This window comes from Podarcis liolepis (genome assembly GCF_965112155.1).
Source record: "Podarcis liolepis genome assembly, chromosome: 16".
Classification (NCBI taxonomy): domain Eukaryota; kingdom Metazoa; phylum Chordata; class Lepidosauria; order Squamata; family Lacertidae; genus Podarcis; species Podarcis liolepis.
Genome location: NC_139567.1, coordinates 25829639 through 25850230, shown reverse-complemented (window position 1 = coordinate 25850230; position 20592 = coordinate 25829639). Strand labels below are relative to the sequence as shown.

The window sequence follows — 20592 nt, the reverse complement described above, 5'->3', positions numbered from 1 at the left end:
GCACAAGGAACAGAGGTTGTGGATAAATGGCCAGTTCTCACCATAGAAGGAACCAGCAGTGGCTGCCACTGCAGTTCAGGCAGGGCTGTTTTGCAGTTGGATCAAACCTTGGCATTGGGGTGCCAGGCATGCGGTGGTGGGGTGACTTTGCCCAATGGTGAGGGCCTGGCAAGCAGTGAAAAAGGTGTGCATGAATCCCTGTTGTCTTCTTGTGTCTTGTGTGATTTTGGCAGGTGTTGCTGTCCTGTGTGATCTCATGAGAGGTATGGATGGTGATATATATATGCGTGTGTGTGTGTGTGTGTGTGTGTGTGTGTACACATACATACATACATACATACAGTGGTGCCTCAGGTTAAGAACTTAATTCATTCTGGAGGTCCGTTCTTAACCTGAAACTGTTCTTAATGTGAAGCACCACTTTAGCTAATGGGGCTTCCTGCTGCCGCTGCGCCACCATGCGATTTCTGTTCTCATCCTGAAGCAAAGTTCTTAAACCGAGGTACTATTTCTTGCTTAGCAGAGTCTGTAACCTGAAGCGTCTGTAACCTGAAGTGTCTGTAACCCAAGGTACCACTGTATATATAATTCAGCAGTATATAAATATTGTTATAAATAAGTAAAATAAAAGATTGGCCGTGGCATGCCCTAAGCTCAGGCTCAATGTCGGGCAATTTCCACTGAGGGGGGTTGGACACTTCCCAATCCTCATGGAGGGCCATTCCATTAAGAACTGGATGCTGGAAAGAAGGCAGCCAATGAAGAGGAGGAAAAGTGTTATGTGCGCCTTTAAATATTGCACAAGAGGGCAAATTACAGCAGGTTCAGCTTTTCATGCAGATATGAGAAAACTTGAATCTGTTGAAATTCCCTTGCATGCATAGCCCTTAATTAAATGTAAAAAGGTAAAGGGACTCCTGACCATTAGTGGCTGACTCTGGGGTTGCGGCACTCATCTTGCTTTATTGGCCGAGGGAGCCGGCGTACAGTTTCTGAGTCATGTGGCCAGCATGACTAAGCCGCTTCTGGCGAACCAGAGCAGCGCACGGAAATGCCGTGTACCTTCCTGCTGGAGTGGTACCTATTTATCTACTTGCACTTTGACGTGCTTTCGAACTGCTAGGTTGGCAGGAGCTGGGACTGAGCAACAGGCGCTCAATTACAGGTACAAGAGACCCATTCTCTGTTATCCTGTCCCAGTAAACAATATTACATTACCCTGCCTAATGTTCGAACTGCCTAAAAAGTGTCCCCTTGAATTGTGTGATTGGAATGCTCATATTTATTTCTGTGGGAAGAGGATCCAGACTGGGAGTGTGTTGGTGGTGGATAGATTCCACCATTTCCTCTGTAAACTGTCCCCTGATCCTGCTATCTTCCCAGCCCTGGGTCCACACTTTGTATTTGAGAATATTACCTGGTTTAGGGGCTTATTGGCAGGGTGAGATGGGGTTAAAAGGAAGGAGAATCCAAGTTACAGGACTCAGACATGTTCCACATCCAATGCCGTTCTCTATATGTTTTAATGACCCCTTTGCCTATTGACACTAAAAGTTATCTTGTTTGATAAAATCAGTTTTGATGACAGCACAATCTATGAAGGCAGTCAGAGTTGATTTTATCAAGATAACAGATTAAGTGCTTCTGACAACTGCAGATTGGTCAACAAAATGATTTTTGTCAAATTTCTCAGGTACTCAAGAATAGAGCTTAGTCCACCATCACAGTTATATTTCATTTTATTGGGGAGTGGGGGTGGGCGGGCAAGGGTCTGATCTTTTCTTCAGTCACACCTTGTACCTTTCCCTGAAAAGGAGTGGATATAAACGTTGAGCTTACCTGCACAGAATCCCCCCCCCCATTCCAGTCTTACTTTTGTCTCTTGGTGAGAAGCATATCCCCCTCCCCCTGGTTCCACTAAAAACAATCACACTTCTGTGTTATTAGCCATATAATTTACACAAAAGCGCTCCAGATTGCTTAAAGTAATCAGCTTATAAACAGATGCATACATACCAGGTAGGGCTGGGAATGGTCTTTGCCTAAAACTCTGGAGAGCTGCTGTCAGCCAGTGTAGACAATACTGAGTTAGATGGAGCAAGGCCTTCCTTCCTGCAGGGAAGCTTCCTATGTTGTTCTTAAGACATAGAGGCTGGTCCCAGTCACTCTACTGTTGAAGTAAATAACTAGATGGTGCTCCGTTCACTCATACAAACACTGCCTTGACTGGATCTTATTTCAGCACTGGCATTTGGACAGCAACTTCCACTGCACCTGAGGGAGGGAGGCTGACTTAAGGTGTACATACTGTGTCAAACACACAGCTAGAGATGGGCAAATTTCTGCCACTTGCAGTTTCTCTCACTTTCTCGTTTTGCAATCAGTTCTCCACATTTCAAAATCAATTTGAGGATGTGTGTGTGTGTGTGTGTGTGTGTGTGTGTGTGTATTTAAGGCCCCATGGAAGTTCACAAGCATTTTAGGGTGAACTCCTAATATACACATGTGTGTAAGCTATTTTGCTAAAATACCATTTTTTACAAGGCAGTTTCCCCTAATACAATGCATTTTAGTATGTTATTTGCACTGATATTACTGAACTTAATGTACATTTTTATATATGTCACTTGGCTAGAGAATTGCAGTGCAAAATTCAGAAAAAGTGCAAATTTGAAAGGGTGGTTGTGTTTCAGCTTGTGTATTTCAGAAAGGACAAATTAGGTAGGCTTGACTTTAAATATAAGCTGAGTTGAATTTCTTCCCTATTCTGACACACAGCTCATTGTGCCAAATGGCAGACCCAGCCCTAATGGAGCCTCTGTAACAGCATTTCCGCACTGTGTACCACCTTACATAACATGTTATCTTTCAACCAAGGCTTCATGCATGAGGGACAAAGAATAAAACTAATAAAGAGCTATTTCGTTTTCCACAATGACTTTTGAATGTACTCCTGTATCATAATTACAAATGATATGTGTGAAAACACGTGCGCGCGCACACACACACACGCGCACACTGAACTATCACAGACTCAGATTCATCAATGCATGCGAATTATATGCTCAAAAGTTAATGTGCTCAGACATTAACTTAACCATTAACTAAGCATCTTACCTCACTAGAAACCAAGGCTTAAATATATACCATGCCTAAAGCATCTTGTTTAATCAGGAACTAGCCACTGTATTGCATTCTTAAGAGCATCCCCCATGTTACAAGCTTGAAGGCTTAGAATAGTCTTAAAATTAATTGCATATCAGAATCACTGAACTACCCTCAAATTAGGCATGACTGGATCGGTCTATTTCTGCATCAGTTTTGCATGTGTTCATTCAGAAGTTCACACCATTACTCTGATAGTATCAGTATAATTATTATTAAAGCATGAACATATTCAAATTAAAAATATACTTACACTTCTATTTTTGAATGGTTTTTCTCACAAAGTACAAATATCTAAATGCACTTTCTCTCAGGAACACACGTTTCTCAGTGACTCAGTTCACACCTTACACCAAGCCAAACTATGGCTTAGCATGGAAGTGTGAGACAGAAGGCTCCTAGAGAGTAGATGGTGGCTGCTCTGATCTTCTTCTGGTTCTCCTGCTGCTGTCCATGTACATCTGGAGGGCCACAGATTCCCCATTTCTGATTGAAGGGTACAGCTACAATCTAATACTGCAATGTAATAACCCCTCCCCCCCAAAAAAATTCTAGGGATTGTGGTTTGCTGAGATGCTCTCAGATTTCTGTGCTAGATTCCTTGCCCCTCTCACTGAACTACAATTCCCAGCACCCAGGGACAGAGTGACCATTAAATCAATTTGATAAGAAATCTCTGACTTTGGACACCCATCAAATCAGTGGATATTGATATGAGTTAAATGAACTGATTATGAACTGTGATGAAGACCAAATCCGCACCATACATTTATAGCACAGATACCACCACAGGCGGGATGTGGGTGGTGCTGTGGTCTAAACCACAGAGCCTAGGGCTTGCCAATCAGAAGGTTGGCGGTTCGAATCCCGGCGACAGGGTGAGCTCCCGTTGTTCGGTCCGAGCTCCTGCCCACCTAGCAGTTTGAAAGCACATCAAAGTGCAAGTAGATAAATAGGTACTGCTCCAGCAGGAAGGTAAACGCTGTTTCGGTGTGCTGCTCTGGTTCACCAGAAGCAGCTTAGTCATGCTGGCCACATGACCCAGAAGCTGTCTGCAGACAAACGCCGGCTCCCTCGGCCTACAGAGCGAGATGAGCGCGCAACCCGAGAGTCATCTGCGACTGGACCTAATGGTCAGGGGTACCTTTACCTTTACCTTTACCACCACAGGCATGGCTTCCCTAAAATGATTCTGGAAGCTGTAGTATGGTAAGTGTGCTGACAGTGAATAGGAGACCCTTATATTCCACTCCCAGAGCTACAATCACCAATCCTCTGGGAATGGTAATAAGGGTCTCCTAACAACTCTTAGCAACCTTAACGAATTGCAGCTCACAGGATTCTCTGGAGAAAGCCATGACTGCTTTAAAGATATGGTGTGAATCTATACAGAACTGTATCCATCCTTCTTAGATATTTGGCAAGGTCTTTGGTTTGACAGTGTCTGGGTGGTCTCTTGTATCTAAAGCTCAGAGTCAAAGTGTTTGTTTTTCTTGATGTCACCATAGAGCATCTGAGGGCAAGGATGGTTTCTGAAGAGCTAGCTCACCTCCTTGACCCAGCTTTCCTGCAGGTCACCGTGACATGCCATCCCAGAGACCCCCCTCTTGTGCCAGATTTTCTCGTTAAGTGAATGAATGCAATAAAAATGAAAATAATGGTGTTGCACCTACTGTGTAACCACCTGTCACTAAATTTATGAACAATTAAGGAAGTGAAAGTGCTTCCCAGGGAGTGATTTGCATGTGCTATAAAATACTCATTTTGTTTGAAAATATAATGGGAAAACAACTCTCTCATTCCAAACCCCCTTCTTCTTCTTTTATTTAATTTAGCCTTCATAGTAATTAATCAGGTATGTTGGGGTTCTCTCTCCTTTCTCTTCCGCTGAATTTATGATGCCCTCCATGCACAGCAGACAAACAATATCCCATGGAGGCTGGTTGCTTTCCAAGAGGAGTGTGACTGACGGCATCCCAAAGCAAAATGCGACACAATGGCTGCCAGTGCTTCTCAGGTACAGCCAGGCCCTTCTGTTGCAGACCACGAGCCTCTGGCACTTGAGTTGAAGGATGAGCTTCATTACCGGTACAAGGACTCCTTTGTATCCTTGTGCGGCAGCCGGGAAAGTGGGGGAGGCAATAGCTCAGTGTTGCAGTGCATGCTTTGCATGTTGACGAGCCCAGACTCAGTCCCCAACGTCACCCCACCAAAGAGGTGCAAAACCCAAAAGCGGCTTCCAAACAGAATATATCCGGGATACAGGATTGTAAGAAATGGCCTGGATCATATGGCAGAGGAAGCTCACATCCACACCTTACATTTAAAGCTCTCATGCCACTTTAAGAGTCATGGCTTTCCCCCAGAGGACCCTGGAAACTGCAGCTTGCTATGGGTCTCCTAACAGCTCTCAGCACCCTTCCCAAACTAAAGGTGCAAGGATTCTTTAGGTCAAAATTGGAGGCCAATGGCTGAGCAACCTGGCCTAGATGGACCTTTGGTATGACTGAACCTCAAACGTATATTGCTGACATTCCACAAGCACAGGATCTGAAGTCTGAAAATGCTCTGCTTCCCCACTGAAATCCCAAGTTACAAATTTGGCATGGCGTGTCTCCTACCATCCTACCTGAGCTTCTGCTTTGATGTAAGGTTGGCAACCAAACATGGTTGGATGTTGGACCCAATGCAGATATCAAGATAGAAGAAGATCCATTAAAAATAATAATTCTCACAATCTCAACTGATCCATTATTTTTACACCACATAACTGATTTTATGCCCTTCCAATTAGAGGCTGTTTAAATAATTAACTTTACTAATCCTAGAGGCATTTGGGTGGTTGCTACTGAAAACAAAATGCTGAACTAGATGGAGCAGAGTATTATCCAGTAAAGCAATTCTTACATTCTGTAGAGACATTTCTCCATTATTACTTGTCTTACTTTTCCGGCTTGGTCTAGGCACTAACTCAGAGCTGGGATTCAGAATCAATCTTGTCGCTAGCCTCTCTCGCCTTCGTAGGAGGTAATTTTCTGTAGAACTTTTCCTTTGAAAGGTCCCCATGCCGCTTCCCCGGGCTTCATTTTAATGGTGCCAACTTTAATTGATTTTTTTCCTGTTTATTTTTAATTCTCCCCGCCCCTCCACTTTGCGTGCTGCACAGCAGTCAGAGTGCAGTTTAATAAAACATTCCGATGCTCCCCAAACCCATTTCCCTCCTGCTACCACTTGCACAAACATCTAAGGAGCAGACAACTTTAGAACATTAAAAAAAACAAAAAACAGCAGTTGGCATTGTGTGTTTGGTACTTTATTTAGTGCCATGGAGAGGGTTTTTGTTTTTTGCCCGTGTAAGCATTTTTTTTTCTTTTAAAAGCTTTTTGATTCCTCCCGCCCCCTTACTCTCGTCTTCCTTTACTAATCCAGATGGCAACCAGTCTTAGGCTAAGCTAGGTATTCTCAAAGGGTGGTTTACTGGAGCAAGAATCACCAATGGATATAGTAAAATGCAAAGCTTAGCCAGAAGGTCATTCTCAGGTGAAACATCTGCAAGGGATTTTAAGGCAAGGTAACCTTTATTTAGATAAGGTGAGCAAGATTTATCAGGGATAGGGGGTCATGCTCGCGCCTCACATTTCACTGCTTTTAAACAGATATGGTTCTGGTTTGATGAAGTACCCTCCAAAAAGTAAGCAGGGACAGCATCACCTGTCATTGAATCTTTAAGAAGTTTTATTTTTTAACCAGGGATGGGGAACTTGTTGCCCCCCAAATGCCATCAGTCCTAGTCAGTGGTCAACTGTCAGGAATAGGGATGGAAGAGGAATTCAATTCAGTTCACTTCTCAAAGCAAACTTAGCTAATTCACAATTCCCAAAACAATATGCAAACCGAAACAGAGACACCTCTCAAAATTTGCACTGCTCTGAGTCTTGCAATGAAGTTCTCCAGCCAAGTATTACACTGGGAGATGGGGAATAAAGAGGAAAAGCCCCATAGGTGGGGTAAACTACAGCCACTTTGTTTAAAGTATAACCTAAGCAATTACAAATTTCAACAGCTGCATAAGGGGGAACCAATTCTGTGCAGGAAAATACAAAACTATCAGGCTCCTATACCCGCCAATTGGGTAATCTATACTACAGGGAGGAAGAGTTGGCATTAAACCCAACCCTGGCCATGGAGGAGGAAGGTCTTCCTGGTTCATGCCCTCTCATGGCTGCACAACTCCAAGTGAGGGGCACAGGCTAACCATTAAAATGATCCACACTCTGCCCCATAGATCACACAGCCCAGTGTGCACATGTCTGGAATCACTAGCCACCTGAAAGGGCCTCACCATCTGAATCCACCTCTTCACACACACACCTGCCAAGTTACAAAACCAAGGAAACCAATCTACTTATTTAGCTGACACCCATTCACAAAAAGATTCCCCACCGCATGCCAATTGCAAAAGGAAGCAAACTGTATTCGGTCCCAAAGCTGGCATGGCAACCAGTTTAGACTCACATTGCCTACCGGGAGAGAGGGAGAGCTGGGTGTCACACTCTGAAGGGGGACAAGGAGGCAGGCAGAAAGACCTTGAAGACCCTCTGCCCACCCTTACCCTAAGCTGGCAAACCCAGCTCTGGAAAAGCCAATGTCCCATCTAGTCGAGCATCCTGTTCTCAGAGTAGCCTACCCAGTGGCGGAGGAACCCTCTCCGGCACCCGGGACGGGACGCCAAGGGGCAGGGTGAACTGTGGCGCACGCGCTGCAGCCCGTACAGATGCCGCATGAGCGATGCCCATACTAACTGTGTGTGCACCCTCAGCCACTCTACAGCTGGGGGGAGGCAGCGGGCCATCTTGTCACCCCCCCAAGTGGTTCCTGGGGCAGCCTGCCCCCTCTGCCTACTCTTCCTACACCCCTGAGCCTACCAGATGCCTGTGGGAAACCAGTGAGCAGGACCTGAGTGCTCTCCCCTCCTACGGCTTCCAGGGACAGGTATTCAGAAGCATTGCTGCCTCTGAATTCCATTCGTGGCTCTGCCACACACCTTGCTAAATCAACACCCTGTGATAGGCAAAAGGGCCACTTCATTCTAATTGGGCTGATTGTGAGATTACAGCTGCTTTGGAATCATTAGAGCTGCTGAAGGCACTCAGTGCCATGTCCGCACCTTTTCCAGATCTGCAGAAGCTGTTCCAGTTTAATTTCTGCAGGGACTGGATGTTGAGATACGTGAGAAATGAGAGAAGTAGGGAGGTGGGAAGAGAGGCAAAATCCTAGGTCAACTAATCCTTTATAAAGAAAACTCCCCCCCCCCAATAAGAAGAGGATTAGGTGAGTTATATTCTACTTTTATTAAATTAAATTATTGGGTTTTTTTCCCCCATCCCTCTTTCTCATCTTCTCTCTTGTCCGCACATCCACACACATACAGAAAAGGAGACCTGAAGCCATCAATCGTATCATGACAAAATAGCCGCTGGATTAAAAAAAGCAAAAAAAGAACAGCCTCCACCCTGGCACTCTGCCATCCTAGCTCTTATAAACCGTTGTTAACTGCTGTAATGAACCAATCCAGGAGACATATTAATAATGACATGAAGAGACACATTTATTGTTGATTGTTGAGTCCCTGGCAGATTTATCACAGGGTTTCTACCGGGGAAGGCTGGGCCCTGCAGTGGTGCAATTAAAAACAAATTGGATACAGGGACAAAGAATCAATAATCTAACCGGGCAACTTTTAAGTTTTGCAAAATACAAATATAAATTAATTGACATGAACACGGCTGCTAACGGGTCATTAATGCCTCGCTTGCCAGCCAGTCGGAGTGCAAAATGTGTCCCATTAGCTTCATTAGCCTAAGCTACCACTAAGCGTGGCTTTAAGTCATGTTTGTTGGTTTTTCCACCAAACGCAATGCCTTCTGGAGTTATGCACATTGGACAGCATGTTCCAGCCTGGGTATTTAACAGTGAAGGAGGTGGGGAGTGGAGGAACCACTCATTTTGACCAACATGATCTTCAGCATGTATTCATTTAAATGATCATAATCCCCAGCACAAGATGTACCTAACGCCGTAATTTGTAACTAACGCTGAAGTGCGCCTGCCATTTCTTATCCACCTGGTTTTATTTATTTAAGTGCTTACTCGTTTTTCTATACGAAGCAGCCAACAAATTCCATCTATCGAGTGTAATACATGAAACTCATTAAAATATTAAAACCATTATCTTTCAGTAAAAGCCATCCAAAATAAATAACATCAAAAAGTAACAGGACCAAGAAGAGCAGCATCAGCAGATCAAAATGAATATACAGCAGTCAGTCCATGTAGGGAAGGGTCATAGCTCAGTGGTAGAGCTCTTGCCTTGTATGCAGAAGGTCCCAGGTTCAATCCCCAGCCTCTCCAGATAGGGCTGAAAGAGAATCATGTGGGAACTCACTGACAGTCAGAGTAGACAATGCTGAGATAGGTGGACCAAGATTATGGCAGCTTCTTGTATCTTATTAGGAAGGTATTTATTCCTGCCTGAAACTCTAGGGAGTCAGTGCCATAAAGGACCTGGAACAATACCTCCATGAGAAAAGTTATTTAGTTCAGAAAAAATAAAGAGGGAACATTTCCCTCTTCCTCTCAGAATAGGAAAACCCAATGGGCTCATCCAATAAAGCTGAACATGGAGGTGTGTGTGTGAGAGAGAGCATAAATAGCAAGTCTTGGCATGGTCAGAGTTTAACTACTTTCCTGTTCCAGATCTGACATGGAACTGTGAAGGGCCTTGGGGTCTCAAATTTCAGTGGTGCCTGTGTTCTACATAATACAGTGGTACCTCGGGTTAAGACCTTAATTCATTCCGGAGGTCCATTCTGAAAATGAAACTGTTCTTAATCTGAGGTGCCACTTTAGCTAATGGGGCCTCCTCCTGCCACCACCACACGATTCCTGTTCTCATCCTGCAGCAAAGTTCTTAACCCGAGGTACTATTTCTGGGTTAGTGGAGTCTGTAACCTGAAGCGTCTGTAACCTGAGGTACCATTGTAGTTGAGGAAACCTTTGTGGCACCCCCAAGGCTCCATGCTGAACCGGTCATGCTCCCCTAAATTTCTCTCTGCATGGAAGTAGTTCTATCCAGGCTGAAACAGGAGAACAAGTCCTAAGTGCTGCTACAAAGACCAGCATGATCCCATCTGAATATCTTTGGGCGGGGAAGATGCCTTATCACCATCATGCCTAAAAAAATACTAGGTACTGTACAGAAGGAGTTAAAACCCAGCCTCCAAGTTGCTGAATGCTCCCGAGGAATCTTATCGCCTCCAGGTTTTTGCCAGGTAAGTTCTAATTGGGCAGAGCACTTAATAGAAATGCTAACTCAAAGGATTGGAAACGGACCCTTTTAAAGAGAAAAGATAATCACATCAAGAGTTTCCAAGCAGATAGTTCACATGCAAGCGAAAACTCTCAAGAGAACCACTACTGTTGTCAGGAGATGGATTTCAAGCCCGGGTGGAAGAAATGCACATCAGCAAGGAAGAGGGCTGCCCCTGTGTTATTGTTCCTGCACTTCATGAAGCTTCAGGGTTGTAGCCAAGAGGATACTGGTCCCTTGAGGCAAAAAAGACTACAAGATCAGCATTCACTGTAATAAATAGATAAAGTCAAAGTGATTTATTGGCGGGAGTGCACCACAAACCCCAACTGTTATGTGATCTTCCACCGCAGCTATGCAATTCACAGAGTTGGATCAAAAGGGCACAAAAACAGCCTGTGAAGGATCAGTCCAAAACCCCTTCAATTCCAGCTGCCTCTTCCCACAGTGGCCAACAGATGCCTAGCAGGAAATGGGTGCAGCTTCACTCTCCCCACTCATGTTCCCAAAACAGCTGGTAGTCAGACAATGCTGAGCTAGATGGACCAAAGGTCTAACAGAATAAGGCAGCTTGCTATGTCTTAATTTTGAGAATGGTCACAGCTTAGCATGCATATGATAAGTGCCTGAAACCCCTTTGAACTACAGTGGTACCTCGGGTTAAGTACTTAATTCATTCTGGAGGTCCGTTCTTAACCTGAAACTGTTCTTAACCTGAAGCACCACTTTAGCTAATGGGGCCTCCTGCTGCCGCCGCACCGCCGGAGCACGATTTCTGTTCTCATCCTGAAGCAAAGTTCTTAACCTGAGGTATTATTTCTGGGTTAGCGGAGTCTGTAACCTGAAGCATATGTAACCCGAGGTACCACTGTATTGCCAATCAGCTTTGGCAGCACTGAACTATATGGACCAATGGTCTGCCCTGAGCATAGGTGCCAACACCCTGGGGCCCTGGGTGCCCAAGCACCCACAAAATTCCCCATGAAGGGGCCAGGCACCCACAAATTTTGGTGCTAGGACCATGCACGATGAATAGCACCCACAGTCCTGGGCACCCATGGTCATGGGACCAAGCTGGCACTCCTGGCCCTGGGAAAAGACAGATTGTTAGGGCTTGTCCACACTTCAGCTTGTTCTTTGCCTAGACAGCATGGGTCCTAAAGGTTTTCTGCTTGTCACATGTTTTCTATGCATGGGTTCAAATGCTTTTGCCTTTGCCCCAATGCTTTCCCCCAGAAAACCCTCTCTTTACTGATAAATTGGAACAAATGTCAATCTGCAGAAAACCTGACTAGCATTTGCTCCAATTCAGCACTAAACTGTGTGTTTCCCTGGGGAAAAGCAGCCCTTATCCTTATCTAAGCTGTAGCTCAGTGGCTGGGCACATGTCTCATGTGCAGAAGGTCCCCGGTTCAATCCTTGGCATCCCCAGACAAGACTAGGAAATATCCCCCCTCCCAAATGGGAAAGAGCCACTGCCAGTCAGTGCAGACAATACTGAGCCATAGGGATAAATAGACTGACTCAGCATTAGGCAGATGCCTATGTTCCAATGGTGGCTAAACTAAACTCCTCTGTATCATTCTTTTTTCTCAGTCTATGTGCAGTGTACCATTTTATTTTATTTTTGTATTGTAGAAAAGGCAGACTCCACTGATCACTGCACTCATAGTAACACTTTCTGGCTTTTGTAAGATGTTTGAGCATCTGATGTCTCTGTAAATTTCTCAGACTAGCTTCACGAGTCCAAAGCTGCGGGGGATTGTTAAGAGTCGCAATGGTGAGGATTTCATCTCACAATACTTAAACCAACCCCATTCTCCATGGCTAGTGAGAAGGACAATGTAGTGGTGTTGCCTGGCCTTGCTAAGGTGGTCAAAGAACTGGGAGCTCTTGCCTAACCTGTTTGGACTGTGGTTCAACCAGAGTGGTGTGTGAAACAACATGGTCTTTGAATGAGCATATATACAGTAAACACAAAGCATATATACAAGAGGCAGTTTTCAAACCTTCACAAAATCCTAAACATGAATTGGTAGTTGCCCATAGTCCCCTGCTAGATCTACGCTCAATTAACTAGATAAATGACCGTTATGGGTGGGGATATTTTTCTCCGATAACTATGGTAGATTACTGGTAAAAGAATAAAAATAAAAAATCCAGACAGACAATATATTTTTCTGCTTTCTCCTAAAAGGAATGCAGATAAAGAGAAAACAAATTATTTTAATGTTTCTTTTTGTCGTGCTGTGTGTGGTGGAATTCCCCCCCCCCTCTTCCTCTCTTTAAAAGGGGGAGAAAAAAGTTGAAGCACAGAATTTCTCCCCCCTTCAGATTTACTCATTGCAAAATCAATATCCATCAGCTGTTTGAAATTAAAGAAGAGGGTTAGGCCCCAGTTTTATACATGCGTTATTGTATTGCGAGAGCTTTCTACTCAGCCAGATAAATCTTCTTTAAGAGGATTAGGAAACTTTCATTATCTTTATCTAACCTGAACTAACACTAACTCTGAAAAATTAATCTATAGACTGGACAAAAGCCGATAGCTGTTGCTAAGAAGCCGGGGCCTCTGGAGTTACTTTCTAAATGAAGTGGGTGGAGGGACTTTAACGCCTAACTCTGGTTAGCAGTTGGAGACTGTGGGGGCTGGGAGTTGAGGGGGGGGTGGGCAGGGGAAGGAGAAAGAGAAACAAGACCTCCTCATGAGCTGAGCAGGTCACATTATTCCTTGTGAATAATTTATCCATCGGCTTTGGGCATATTTTTTCTCTATGAATCATTTATTTGTGAGGGAGAAAAAAAGTTCACCCTCCGTTCCCCGGGTGCCAATTATTTATGCAACTCTAAGCATGGGGGAAGCACAGGTCTATCTACCCAATAGCAGGCTCCCAAAAGCAGCACTCCCACACACACACCGCCAGAAAACCATTTGGGTACGAATAACTAAAGATATCCAAGCACAGCTTCTCCCTTGTAAGGAGGAAACACGAGGTAAGGATTTCTCCAGTTCCATTTAGGGGCCTCTTGACAGAGAGATGCAATATGGGTAAAAATAGGTGCATGGGGAGGGGCGGTAAAGTGGCAGGCTCCGCCTCCAACCTATGCCCAGTGATTGAACTGCATGTGGACAACTGGTGTACATACTGCTAGGTTGCCAGACTGCAAGGGTTGACCTGAAATCTTTGCCTCCTTGCCCCCCACTTTCCTTCTCACCTGCATCCTTGAATCTCCCAGAGGGCAAGAACGCAGGTGAGAAAGAAATACCCCCTTACTTCCGCTGGGAACTGCGAACACTGCCTTTATCTTAGGTTACTATCTTAATTTCCAGCTAACGACCTCTTTGCTCACTTGTTGTTGTTTTTATTTGAACGACATGCTTTTCAGCAACTCTGCTGTCATGCTTAATGTGTCATGCTTAATGATATCACTGGGGCCACCCCTAGGTCTCAGGTTCAGGCCCTGGAATATCAGGGTCTGGGATGCTTTTGACTTGACCACGCTATGCACACGTGTGTGCATGGAGGTATGTTTGCAGACTTGGAAACCCTGCAAAGGAAAGGCAATAATAACATGGAGAGCTCCTGGTGCACACACAATTGTACACATATGTGAGGTCTCTCTTCAGATGTTTAAATAAATGGATGGAGGTTAGAGTGGAACCTGAAACCACAATGCCATTATTTCCCTCCTCCAAAGTGTGTTTGTTTTATCTCTTTCGAACCCTTCCTAAAATTCAGACTAATGGGTGGAATTTCCAAACTAAGGCTCTGTGAGAATGAGAGAGAAAATGTGCATGCCTACTAAGTTCACATATTTTATGCAGGCAGCAGAATTCAATCTATGCAAGTTGTAGAATTTTTCTCAGCATGGAATTTAGACTGCCTGAACCCAGTTGTTGCTGTTGTTGTTTTTAAATGGTGTGGAGTGTGAGCAGCTTCTTCTGTTTTGGGGGTTTAACTCAGAACTGTTGAACATATTCCATATCATTGCCGTCGTCATCCCATAGGCACAGCAGCAAAAGCCATTCTGAGCCTTCCTTGTGGGATCAAACATTCTCTTTCAGTCGAACTTCCTCAAAAAAAGGGGACATGCTCTGGGCTTCCTCCTCCTGTTGATGTGCCACTTGATGTAGAAGCTCCGAGATGCTTCTGTCGGGAAAGGCCTGGGTACTCCCTCTTCCTCTCCTCAACAGCTCGCGTTACGCAAAGGCAGCTCACTCGCAGCAATTCCCCCTTGAAGTTCTCTGCCAAAAGCCCTTTATGGCCTGCAATGACTTTGACATACTTACACAATCTGTCTTCTCTCCTCCAGAAAGTGATAGCCTTGTTCTGTTTGAGTCTTCCTCTACAGTACCTGACAGTTCTTTTATTTTGGCACTGTATTTTCCCCAAAGAAGATAATTCCACTGTCAAGGCCACTAAGGTGGCTCTGAGGCATCCCTCTCCATATTTAAAGATCTCTCTGTTCCTTTGGAACTCGAGCTCTTATACCAGGCAGGAAAGGAAGACTATATATATATATATATATATATATATATATATATATATATATATAAACACATTTCCAGCACCCAAAGCATTTCCAAAATATGCACCAGCCAACCCCTACAGTCTCATTGCAACATGATTTTAAGAGATGTTTTCAGTATGATGGGAGGAGAGGAGAGAGAGAAATATGTATCTTAAACTAATTTGCTTAAGCACATGTGCTTGAGTTTTGACTGTCACAGTACTGGCTCAGACAAAGACTCTAGGGAAGAAGGAAAAGGTGTCCTGGCAGATTTTTATTTTTTTTTAAAGGATCTATCTACATCTCAGTCAGGAGAAAGGGAGAAAACGTGTCTCTATTCACAACACAATAAAATATAGACAGACACTAGAAAAGACAGCTTGTGAAATGCAAGCATAGCTGTATTCTTAGCTCCCACTGGAGATATTGTCCCTTACATTCCAAGGGTTATTAAAGAAGTGGGGGTGCTACAGCATATCTCCTTATGTTGCTAGAGTGCTTCCTGCCGCAAGAAAATCTTACTTTGCAATCCTAAACATGTCTACTCGGGAGTAAGCCCCAACTGAGTTCAGTAGTGCTTATTCCAAGGCAAGTGAGGCTAGGACTGCAGCCTTTTCAATAACATGTTTATTTTTACCCAGCTTCCCACAATTACTCGCCTAAAGTGGCAAGCAAGAATAAAAGAACAAAATATTATATTAGTGCTACCCAAAGCACACAGTAGACTTCATCTGTGTTTCAGAAACGTGTTGGCATATTCCCTCTTCTCCCACCCCCACACAACTGTTATGCTACAACATTGTTAAAAAAAAATAAAAATTATATTATTCTGGAATACAGCAATGTGACTCATATATTGACATGCCCAGTGACATCTGATGCCCATCGGGACAGCTAACGTGTAAGGCAGGGAGGTCAACAGTAGGTGGCACCAGAGGGAATGACAGGCAGAGCCAATGACAGAGTGAAGCCATTTTGCATCCATCCCTATCTTTCTCCCTGCTGAGTTCTACAAGGACAACCCTGAAACTAAGGAAACAAAAGCAGAGGCAGGTGAGCTTGGAAGAATCCAGACCAAAGTTGGTGGGGCAGTGCCCTGTTGGACCAGCCTCCACTGGGCAAGCCAATGCAAATATTTAGAGCTGGGCCACCAATGACACATCTGGGTTCTTTCAATGAACCTGTACATTCAGGAACATGCTATTAGACTTCAACAGTAGTAGGAGGTTTGGAGAGTTGGGGCTGCTGCTCACTTGACCTCTGGTTAGTTGCACCACTGCTGCTTACCAGGAGGTAGAGGGGCAAGGCAGGGGCAATGTGGATGTGGTGCAAATGCACAGATAGAGCTGGTCCAGCATGCTTGCTGGGGTGTTTGCACTGCATCAGCTATGGCTATCATGCTCCTTTGTTCACTCCTGGAATTCAACTCTTATTCATGGAAATTATTAGATCTAACCTAAGCTGCATTCAAATGGCAATTGATTCCATTTCCAGACAAATATTGTTCACATTATATTTGGGCTTTCACATGATGTAACAGCCCCTTCTGGAAAAGCAATGGAATATAATGCATGCTTAGCACTCATTTCTGTATTGTTTGGGAAACCGTGAAGGTAAACTGATAATATTTGGGGTGGTATACCAGCATACAGTTCTTTACTGTCATTTTCATGGGATGAACAGAAGCACACGTGTGCAAAAAGGGTGGGGAAGTAGAGACACTGTCCAATGACGTTTGTTATTGTGCAGAAACCTACAGTTGCACAACAGGTACTGCAGTGTGAAAGGAACATCAGAAAACCGGGCAGAAGCCCTAGCATTATGATCAGGAAAATTAATGCAATATTCCCCACATCTGAATGCACCCCAAGACAGCAGACATCATTCATTTCCAAATGACAAAGTACAAGATGAGATCCAGAAGCTCAGCTACTGAGCAACAAGACAATCAGAACAAGCTCTGAGTTTCCTAACTCCCCAAGCATCAGCAACAGCATCCATTTGAAGCCTAGGAAACTGCCCACATAAAAACGTCTTTCTTCTTAGGCATCTTTGCCAAATCTTACCTTGCACAATAAGATGGACTCGTGATGTCTTTGGATGATTGTCTGTTTGTACAGAGCAGGTGTAAGGTCCTTCGTCATATATGTCCACGTTATGGATCTTGATACTGTACTGGGTTTTGGTGTTCGTGAGGATAACCACCCGATCATCTATTGACCACTTATCATTTCCAGCATAAAGGATAGTGCTGCGGTTCAACCAAGCTACTCGCGTCACCCTGTCATCCACGGTACACCTGGAAAGGGAGGAAGAGGTAAAAGGAATGAGAAGGCCATTGCTATCACCAAGTTAAGAGCATCCCTGAGAGTAGGGATGGGTGGATCTGTCCATTCCTATTTCTCTCATTTTTTTTTCCAGTCTGAGGTTTGGTTCACCCCATTTATGCAGAATTGTGATTTTGCTAAGCAACTTTGCATGAAATTTGTATACACTTCCATGCACATACAATTTTAAAATGAAAGTTTGCCTTGTATATGCAAGTTTGCATTTTTGTTATCTTTACAGATATATGTATTTTCATGCACTCTTTGCTATTATATACATTTCTGTTCACATTCTATACATGGAAAACTGCGTCACAAAATTCGGAGAAGTGTGAATGCTGAAGAAGATCAGGCTTTCAGTTTGTGAATTTGTTTTGGAAGTGTGGATTTCACACTAAAATGGGACCTGAATTAATTTCTCCCATATTCTTCAAAGCCCTGAGCAATCAGGTGATGCCCAGAGCTTGTCTGACCTGGAGAGGGATGGAGTTCCAACCACCTGGCAGGTCCATGGAAAGAGAAAATGCACTCAGGACCATTCTCGTGAATCAGCATCCAATGGTTACCTTTCCTGCACAGTTTATAATCTAGATCATGCAAAGGTTCTAAGTTGCATGGGAAGTCTATGCTAGTGGAGCAGGCTGTCCACCGTATAAGTTACTGTTCCATTATATTTGAAATTATACCTGGCATGGAGAAAGTGGATAGGAAATAGTTTTTCTCCCTCTCTCACTACACTAGAACTTGTGGACAACCAATGACATTGAGTGTTGGAAGATTCAGGACAGAGAAATAAAAATAATTCTTCACACACCATATAGTTCAACTATGTAACTCATTCCAATAGGAGGAAGTGATGGCCATGAACTTGGTTGGCTTTAAAAGAAGACTGGGAAAATTCATGGAGAAGGCTATTGATCGCTAGTAGCCACAATGGCTATGTTAGGGTTGCCGTATCTTGAAGTGCAAAAAAAGAGGACAGTCCGAGCCGCTGCCAGCCTGAGTCAGGGAAAGAGGGGCGTGGGTGTTCCACCGCACCCACATGCCTCTTTCTCCGGCCCAGCCTGGGCTGGCAGCGGCTGCGGCATGCAAAGCAGCCTGAGCTGAGCCCCCCAAACCTGGACATTTCCTTTAAAATGTAAAAATTCACCCAGATGGGCATGTTGGCCCCCCAAAAGAGGACATGTCTGGGTTTTCCCGGACGTAGGGCAACCCTAGACTATGTGCCACTTCAACTGTCAGAGGCTTTATGCCTCTGAATATCATCTGCTGGGAAACAAAGGTGGGCAGAGTGCTGTTTTGCTCATGTCCAGCTTATAGGCTTCGCACAGGTATATGGCCAGCCACTGTGAGAACAGGGTGGTGAACTAAATGGGACCATTATCTGATCCCTTATGTTCCAGATGTGTAGAGTGTGATGGAGCTGAGTGATGGAAAATACAGAAAAGGGGCAGGTCAACGAGCATGTTCACCATTCTCTACCTCATGTGATTCTAACCATATGGGAGACGGGTGAACACTTGAACCAAGCCGCTGTGTGAAACTATTGCACCACCAAACCATGCTGCAGCACCAATAAAAGCACACTCCCAGGCTTTCGTAACAGCAATGGCTAGACAGAAGGTGGATGCGTCTGACCATTAATCAGGTATTATCAGCTGCATATTGTGCAGCCCTTCATATAGCTTCTTGGTCATCCATTGTAACCGCCATTCACTCACACTCTAAGCCCAGGATTACTTCCGCTGAGGAGAAATGGTGGTTTAAACACGGTTAAGGGGCTACAGACAATAACATTACTGTGTGATCAAAGCCACCTCCTTGTAATTGGAGACCGCATGGCTAGCCACCGTCTGAATCCATGCAAGGAAGAAGAAGTACGGGAGAGCAGGTGTTCGCTGCTCCACAAAAGACTTTGGACAACCATAGAGGACCATTTTGACTATTCATTGCCGTCATGCTCTCCACTTTGCTGCTCCCCCACCACTTAATATTGCAGAGCTTTAAGAAGTACATTTTCAGAGCGGTTAGTTACACTTGGCAAAGAACAAAGCCAAAAAAGGAGGGGGGCGGAGGAAAAAGACAAGAAAGGAAAGGAGAGGGTGAGGATTTAGAATGTTCCTCAAGCACACATACCGCTTTAATTCCATTTGATAGAAATGCCGGGTTTATTTACCCGTAAGCTTGGCAGCAGCACCCACAGAAAAAGAATGACGGCAACAGCCACAGCAAATTCCCTGTCCATTAGGTAGAATAAAAGGCATCTCAATGGCCTGCTAACATCTGCCAAGGGTTGTGTGCAGTGCAGCGTCCGCTACAAAGCTATGCTGAGATAGAGAAGCGGCGTGGAGAAGATGTAAAATAATATGCACTATTGCAATATTATATTTCAATGGTATAATTTTCCTGCACATAAAAATGTATACCCCAATATGCCAATACTGCATCATAACCCAACCCCCCAAGCTATGGGTTGTTCCCCAATATGTTGTTGTTTAGTCGTTTAGTCCTGTCTGACTCTTCATGACCCCATGGACCAGAGCACGCCAGGCACTCCTGTCTTCCACTGCCTCCCGCAGTTTGGTCAAACTCATGTTGGTCACTTCAAGAACACTATCCAACCATCTCGTCCTCTGTCATCCCCTACTCCTTGTGCCCTCCATCTTTCCCAACATCAGGGTCTTTTCCAGGGAGTCTTCTCTTCTCATGAGGTGGCCAAAGTATTGGAGCCTCAGCTTCCAGATCTGTCCTTCCAGTGATCACTCAGGGCTGATTTCCTTAAGAATGGAGAGGTTCAATCTTCTTGCAGTCCATGGGACTCTCAAGAGTCTCCTCCAGCACCATGATTCAAAAGCATCAATTCTTCGGCGATCAGCCTTCTTTATGGTCCAGCTCTCACTTCCATACACCACTACTGGGAAAACCATAGTTTTAACTATACGGACCTTTATTGGCAAGGTGATGTCTCTGCTCACTTCATTGGCGCAAGGATTTATGATAGTGCAATGGAACTCTGCAGCATCCTCCAAGTCTGTTGTGGGGTTCCCACAACCCCCCCAGTACAGATTTGGAGAGGGTGTGAGGCGTGCATAGGAGGGTGAGAGCAGGGGGAGTTTGTGTCACAAGCAAAAAATACTTGCACTAACGGAATGAGTGCTCTGGATGTAGCCTTATGGCTTCCAGGCCCAGTATTCAACGGTGCACTTCTTTTGCCCCACT

General features: G+C 44.5%; 1 protein-coding gene across 5 annotated transcripts in view; it reads right to left on the bottom strand.

Moving 5' to 3' along the window:
• The window catches only part of LOC310695252 (opioid-binding protein/cell adhesion molecule homolog), a 748573-nt gene that overhangs the window by 139939 nt on the left and 588042 nt on the right, over nucleotides 1–20592 (bottom strand). For all 5 annotated transcript variants that reach the window (XM_083479393.1, XM_083479392.1, XM_083479395.1 and 2 more), the window contains one exon: nucleotides 17113–17345. In XM_083479393.1, the coding sequence (XP_083335519.1) occupies nucleotides 17113–17345 (233 nt within the window). The remainder of the gene's footprint in view (nucleotides 1–17112; nucleotides 17346–20592) is intronic.